This window comes from Nanorana parkeri, unplaced genomic scaffold, assembly GCF_000935625.1.
Source record: "Nanorana parkeri isolate BGI_ZX_2015 unplaced genomic scaffold, ASM93562v1 scaffold1157, whole genome shotgun sequence".
In the NCBI taxonomy this organism is placed as follows: Eukaryota; Metazoa; Chordata; class Amphibia; order Anura; family Dicroglossidae; genus Nanorana; species Nanorana parkeri.
Window position 1 is genome coordinate 391,523 of NW_017307425.1, and position 7,591 is coordinate 399,113.

Sequence of the window (7,591 nt, forward strand, 5' to 3'; positions counted from 1 at the left end):
GCCTAACAGCTGTTGAAGGTACCAGCCACACAGGGGGTGCGTTGTTTTTAATGGGCCGGTGATCTGTCGACATTGAGAACTTATCGAGTTCTGCGACCGCCTGACTTCCGGTTTCGTTACAACTAAGAGGTTTGCACAAGAAACTTGTTCTGCACGAGCGCCAGCCAAGGCATCGGCCTATACACATACAGCACAGCAATGAAGTCATAAAATGAACTAGGATCGCACTAATCCAGCACGTTATTCATCTCAGGTGCCCCACTCAATATGGCCGCCGCCTGAGTGGGTCATGTGCAGGCCCAGATTTTCCACAAGGCCGCTGAGGCCCGGCCTCGGCGCGGCAGAGCGCAGAGGGGGCGGCAGCGGTGACCTTGTGGGGAAGTTGAAGGCGCCGGTGTAAGGTGTCCCGGCGGCGGACCGTAGTGTGCGGCCGCCGTCCAATCACGACGGGGCGGGCAGAGGCTCCGCCCACCGGCTCATGAGATTAATAACAACCTCTTAAGCCCCGTTCACATTGAGCGGTAATACCGCGCGATATCGCGCTCCAATGCATTTCAATGGGGCAAAGGGTCCTGCTGTCGCGGGTCGTGTGTCGCTACAGCAGGACCCTTTTTGGAGCGGATTTAGCCGCGATTCAAGCTTGCTCAATGCAAGCTTGAACGCGATATCGCGCGGCAAATCTGGCGATGTCGCGCAATATGCAAATCGGGGCGACAAACGCGCGATTTGCATATCGCGTAGTGGGAACGGGGCCTTAGTTGTAACGAAACCGGAAGTCAGGCGGTCGCAGAACTCGATAAGTTCTCAGTGTCGACAGATCACCGGCCGACTCTTTGCCTCACGCTGTGAGAAGGAGCCGTAAAGCACAACCACGGGACAGAACTGCAAAGCAAGAAGCAGATCTGGAGTGTGTAATGAGCAAACTACGGCTGCCCCCCGTGTTCTTATATCAGTACAAATTATACAATGAAACGATACGTTTTTCATAAGTTAACATGGATCACATGACCTCATTATGCTGATAAAAAAAAAAAATACTGAAAAGACCATTAAATTCCGTAAAAATAAGATAGACCCCTAAACTTCACAATGAGGCCTGAAATTCTCACCTTTGGAGGGGGAAACTGCTGCTGGATGCCACGGCAGGAGGTCATGTGACCCACTGGCAGGGCACTGGGGTATACTGCCTCTGCTGAAAGAGGGGATAAGCCAATCCGAGCCCCTTCGGCAGAGAGTACATGACCGATGGATGCAGGGGTGTCCCGAGACCGGGGTGACACCCTGCCGTGACATCATCGCGCATGCGCGGTCGTCTTATTGACACCTGCTGGCGGCCATCTTGGTGATGGAGGCCGGCAGAGAGAGGAGGGGGACGTTCACCTGGTGGGATCAGGTATGCCGCCGGGTCCCTTCCTCTCTCCTGACACTGTCGGGCTCTCGGTCCATGACCAAGTGCCCGACTTTTCATAGGGGGTGACACCAAAATGACTGTCAGTGGTAAGTAAAGGATTAACACCGGCACTCCAAAGCAAATCCAGTACGTCTATTTATTCACGTACTTGTTGCAAATGCAAAACACAAGATACGTTTTCGGGGTCTCACAGGATCCCCATCATCAGGCAAACAAGTAAAACAAGTGAATCCAAGGACCCCTCCAATGGGCCGCACCCCCCACACCCTCCTTGGGACGCCACTGGATGGATGTGTCGTACGGTCATGTGACTTTCCACCATTGGCTCGTGTAGTATGGGTTTCTCCAACCAAAGACTCATTGGGGGGAATTTATCAAAATCTGGATCAGATTTGCACTGCGGCCAATCAGCATCTTTGTCTCTTTTTCAAATCTTGCCTGAGCAAACGAAAGAGAGATGCTGATTGGTTGCCATGAGCAACTGCCCCAGATTCTGTTTGCTCCAGTATTGATAAATTTCCCCTCCATAGTCTTCTACTATCCTTTATGAATTGGTCTCTGTGCTTCTCTATGCCGCGCAGGCAGGTCCTGACTAGTGGGAGGGGCCGGCAGGGTGCTGTACATAGCTTCCTGAAAACACTTCCGCTTTTACCTCATTCGGTGACGGTAAACCGGAATATCACCTTCCATTGGTGGCTGTGTGTCACGTCTGTCCTCTTCTTCCTCCCCTCAGGATTAAATCTCTCTCCGAAGCTTTGAATGAGCTGTACAAGGAGTTCAATGGCCTGAAGGAACGCCTGGGGGAGCTGTCCACCAAGTTTGAATCCGTGGAAACGTTCGTGGACCAAATGAACGCCGGCCGTCAAATCCAACCCGCGAGGCCTTCCCCGGACGCGGACCGATCAAGCATTGTCCCGACTCTCCAGCTATCGCCGGGAGTTCTGGGCGGCCACAGGGGTCAAACCCAACCCGCGAGGTCTTCCCCGGACGCGGATCGGTCGAGCATGGTCCCGACTCTCCAGCTATCGCGGGGAGTTCTGGGCGGCCACAGGGGTCAAACCCAACCCGCGAGGTCTTCCCCGGACGCGGATCGGTCGAGCATGGTCCCGACTCTCCAGCTATCGCGGGGAGTTCTGGGCGGCCACAGGGGTCAAACCCAACCCGCGAGGTCTTCCCCGGACGCGGAGCGATCGAGCATTATTACCCCGACTCTCCAGCTATCGCCGGGAGTTCTGGGCGGCCACACGGGTCAAACCCAACCCGCGAGGCCTTCCTCGGACGCGGACCGATCAAGCATTGTCCCGACTCTCCAGCTATCGCCGGGAGTTCTGGGCGGCCACACGGGTCAAACCCAACCCGCGAGGCCTTCCTCGGACGCGGACCGATCAAGCATTGTCCCGACTCTCCAGCTATCGCCGGGAGTTCTGGGCGGCCACAGGGGTCAAACCCAACCCGCGAGGTCTTCCCCGGACGCGGAGCGATCGAGCATTATTACCCCGACTCTCCAGCTATCGCCGGGAGTTCTGGGCGGCCACAGGGGTCAAACCCAACCCGCGAGGTCTTCCCCGGACGCGGATCGGTCGAGCATGGTCCCGACTCTCCAGCTATCGCGGGGAGTTCTGGGCGGCCACAGGGGTCAAACCCAACCCGCGAGGTCTTCCCCGGACGCGGATCGGTCGAGCATGGTCCCGACTCTCCAGCTGTCACAGGGAATTCTGACCAACTACGGAACGCAGACACGGCAAACCAAAAAACCCTGACCTTCCGGCAATGTGTCATAGACGAGGTCAAAGGGGATGTCCAAAAACATCGGACTTCCTTGTCTGCTCCCCAATTTTCCGATAATTGTAGCGTATACATGGGGGGGTGGGGGGGGGTTTGAAATTTATCAAAACTGCAGCAGTTGCTCATGGCAACCACTCAGCTTCTCTGTCTCATTTTCAAATCTTACCTGAGCAAAGGGAATAGAGATGCTGATTGGTTGCCATGGGCAACTGCTCCAGTTTTGATAAATTCCCCCCAATGTATCTTGTCAACGGTGTTGGTTACATGTTACATGTTACACATATGGATGAGGTTGGGGTTTGGGGCCATTTCCTGGGATTTGCGAATTTTGTAGCTTGCCAGAGATCACATGGTCCGTCATACGTGGAAGCTCCGGGCATTGCGTATGACTCTGATAGAGCGTTGGAGGATGGTGAAGTTTGATTGGGTTGGGGGACCTTTTCCTTTAATAGCTGCGCTATGGTATAGGTGAGCCCCAATACGGGACATGGAGGGCGTCAGGTGACCTGGATTTGCCGGCAATAATTCGGGAAATAAAATCTGATGATGAAATGTATCGCTTTTGTTACTTTCTGCATAAATATTGTTCTATAAAAACAAATCAGATATATACGTTTCTGTCACATTTATTGATGTTTATACTGTTTGATATAAAAATATAATAAAACGTGTATACACCGTGCAGCACGGACGGCTCTGCTCTTTCATCGTCATATTTGGTTGGCAGACAATTCTTCCTTGGGACGCAGGATGGGGGGAGGGGACTGTGTGGGGCTGAAATTAGGATCTGCAAAATACTGATTGTCTTTTCCTACCGCAAGTCTACCAGACAGCAGAAAATCTGACCACGCCAGGAAGAGTCGATTCCCAAGCCCAGCCCCCTCCCTCCATGCATGCCTTAACCAGCGGTGTATTTAACTTTTGTGCTGCCCTAGGCAAGGCAGCAACGCCGCCCCCCCCACGCCGTCTGCACACGCTGTCCACTCTCCAGGCCGACGTCCGCGTCATCCCATCCACGTGAGTATCACTCTCACTCGGGGTGCCGCTCTCTGCCGCTCCAGGCAAACGCCTTGTTTGCCTCGCGGCAGACACGCCGCTGGTCTTAACCCTTCTCCTTGTCTGGGAGCGTCCACTACTATCTGTGCTGGCCCAGCTACCTCACCTCCTTCCATAACCATTTATTCAGCTACCCGGGGAGGAGGGAAGAGGAATACTTTAGAGCAGGGGTAGCCAAACTTCGGCTCTTCAGCTATTTGTGGAACTACAATTCCCATAAGGCATTGCCACAGGCATGACTCCCAGAGGCAGAGGCATGGTGGGATTTGAAGTTTTACCACAGCTGGAGGGCCGAGGTTTGCTTACCCTTGCTGCTGTGTCCCTCGATTGAGAGCTCTCAGTCTGCGGCGCTACAGATATCACATCCAAGATGGCGGCACCCAGAAGCAGTCCCGGGGCTTTTGGATGTTTACACAAGGGAGGCTTCTACAGATAAATAATAATTAATAAAATCCTTACATTTTATATAATCTTATGGAAAGGCTTTTGTTGAAATGCATGATCCGGTTGACAGGGTCACTTTAAGCCAGAGGGGGGCAACTGCAGCCCTCAAGCTGTGCTTTAACAACAAATCCCATGATGCCTCTGCCTGTGAGAGTCATGCCTGTGGCTGTCAGACTCTTGCAATGCCTCATGGGACTTGCAGTTCCACAACAGCTGCAGTGCTGAGGTTGCAGACCCCTGAGGTATATCTGAATTACGAGGCGGGAGACGGTCCCCTAAAAGTCTATGGGGCTGTAATGCGCAGGCCCAGACCAAGAAAGTGAAGACTCACAGTGCTGGATGTAAACAAACACCAAAGGGGGCAAAATAAGTGAACTTTGGTTTTAAGCATGGCTCCCAGTGGCAGAGGCGTGATGAGATTTGTAGCTACAGTACAGCTGTACCTCTCCTATAAGATTTTAGTGATCGGGGTCACATGTACTATAAGGCCCGATTGTTTTTTATTTCTTTCCTCTTTAGACCTTGTGGTGTGTGAGATGAAGTCGTAGGATGGTGGGCATCGAGCAGTTGGCGCAGTTCCGGCGCCCCCCGGCCATCGGTCCTCCCGGAAGTAAAGGCGGCATCGCCTGGTGGCGCGGTGATCTCTACGTGTGCAGCGGCCATGATTACCTGCATGTTTTCTGTGTGGAGAAGAAGCTGATGACGGTGAGACCATTCATTATTATTTTCTAATTGAAAATTCGGGCAAATCAAAGAATGTTTTATGTTAGATTTGCTCCGGGAAAGGTTTAAAGGGGAACTTCAATCTCTAAGGATGTGAAACCCCCCACAATGCCCCCGAGGCCATGTGATCTAAGCTGGCTAGGTCACATGACACCATGACAATCCCCCCTTCCACAGCACGCTGAGTTCTATATTCCGCGCAAGAAGACCGTTGTTACGGGTGAAATAAAGTGACGCGAGCCCCGCTGAGTCTTGTGGAGACACCCAAGTGTGGATTTTAAGGCGAATCCGATAATGATAAAAAGCTGACGGAGGTGGTAGACCCTTCCATAAGGCTGGGTTCACACCTAGGCGTTTTTCGGCGCTTTCGTACTCGCGGAAAAACGCTCAAACAGGGAAATGCCATTCTTTTCAATGTGCATGGTTCCCATCTGGGCGGTTTTCCGCGAGTACGAACGTGCGGGAAACCGCCCTACGCCCAAAGAAGTACATGTACTCCTTTGGGGCGTTTTGGTCAGGCGATTCCATTGGGATACAGCCAAGTATCCATGGGAAACGCGCGTTTTTCGCGCGTTTTTTTTTTTACCGCGAATCGCATATTCAATCCGCCTAGGTGTGAACCCAGCCTAAGGTGGAGTTACATTGTATAACATCTGCCGGAGTGCCGTTTGGCAGGAACAATGAGGGGGAATTTATCGAAACTGGAGTGGTTGCCCACGGCAACCAATCAGCTTCTCTCTTCAGTTTGTTCAGGTAAGATTTGAAAATGAAAGGGAGAAGCTGATTGGTTGCCGTGCTCAGCTGCTCCAGATTTGATAAATTCCTCTTTAGGCCTCATTCACACACAACGCAAGCAAAATTGCATATTGCGTATATACGATGCGTGCACTATATGCAATCCCAGAATGCATCATTCGTAATGGCATTTTAATGTGCTGTACGCATGTATATGCGCGTAAATACGCAGAGATACGCTGCCCAGACGCATCTCTGTTCCATTCTGTTTTTGCGCATATATATACGCTGCGCAAATATACGGCTCCAAACGCGGCTGTGTGTATGGAGCCATTTATTTGCATATGTTGCATATGGTACAATACGTACGTACGCGCCTATACGTGCGTATATGCGCTGCAGTGTGAATGAGGCCTTATGTGCTCAGGTTTTGTTGTGTTATTAGAAGAGGATTCTAAACTGAAGGTCGGAGGTCAGGTAGGAGACTGAAGGGGAGGCCGGAGGTCAAACGGGAGACTGAAGGGGAGGTCAGACGGGAGGCTGAAGGGGAGGTCCGGTAGGAGACGGAAGGAGAGGCTCGAGGTCAGACGGGAGACTGAAGGAGAGGCCGGAGGTCAGACGGGAGACTGAAGGGGAGGTCAGACGGGAGACTGAAGGGGAGTCCGGAGGTCAGACGGGAGACTGAAGGGGAGGCCGGAGGTCAGACGGGAGCCTGAAGGGGAGGCCGGAGGTCAGACGGGAGACTGAAGGGGAGGCCGGAGGTCAGACGGGAGACTGAAGGGGAGGTCAGACGGGAGACTGAAGGGGAGGTCAGACGGGAGACTGAAGGGGAGGCCGGAGGTCCGGTAGGAGACTGAAGGGGAGGCCGGAGGTCCGGTAGGAGACTGAAGGGGAGGCCGGAGGTCAGACGGGAGACTGAAGGGGAGGTCAGACTTATTCTATGAAAATTTTCTCTCTTCAGGTTGTTGAAAGACGCGGACTCTACAACACAACAAGGAAGTGTGACCGTACACCATATTGGGCCCAGTTTTTGCCGCTTGCGGGATCCCTCTGCCGCCTCCTTCATAGTATCCGGCGATGTTCTCGTCCTCGCAGTACAGCAGACATACGAATGGAAGTTCAGAATCTTCCTCCGGAAATCCCTCCGTTCCGATGCCCCGGCGCCCTCTAGAGAGGTGACATTGGCAGGCAAGGCGGCCGTGCCGAATACTCCTCCGCAGCCCGTCATGTGTTGTGTTTCGTTATGGAAGGAGAACAAAGTGCCCGGCGCGTCATGTGACTTCCTCCAGATGTTCTCGTCCTCGCAGTACAGCAGACATACGAATGGAAGTTCAGAATCTTCCTCCGGAAATCAGGCTGGTTTTGCTCCGGGTTGTCACGCCGGGAATGGTTTCCAGACCACATATGGAGCAAATCCTTCCCCCGCTCCCCCCCCCC

General features: G+C 53.1%; 1 protein-coding gene across 1 annotated transcript in view; it reads left to right on the forward strand.

Moving 5' to 3' along the window:
- Nucleotides 1–5,245: 5,245 nt before the first annotated feature.
- The window catches only part of FAAP100 (Fanconi anemia core complex associated protein 100), a 12,412-nt gene continuing 10,066 nt past the window's right edge, over nt 5,246–7,591 (forward strand). Inside the window, exons 1-3 of the mRNA XM_018568223.1 lie at nt 5,246–5,401; nt 5,597–5,649; nt 7,116–7,460. Of these exons, the coding sequence (XP_018423725.1) occupies nt 5,246–5,401; nt 5,597–5,649; nt 7,116–7,460 (554 nt within the window). The remainder of the gene's footprint in view (nt 5,402–5,596; nt 5,650–7,115; nt 7,461–7,591) is intronic.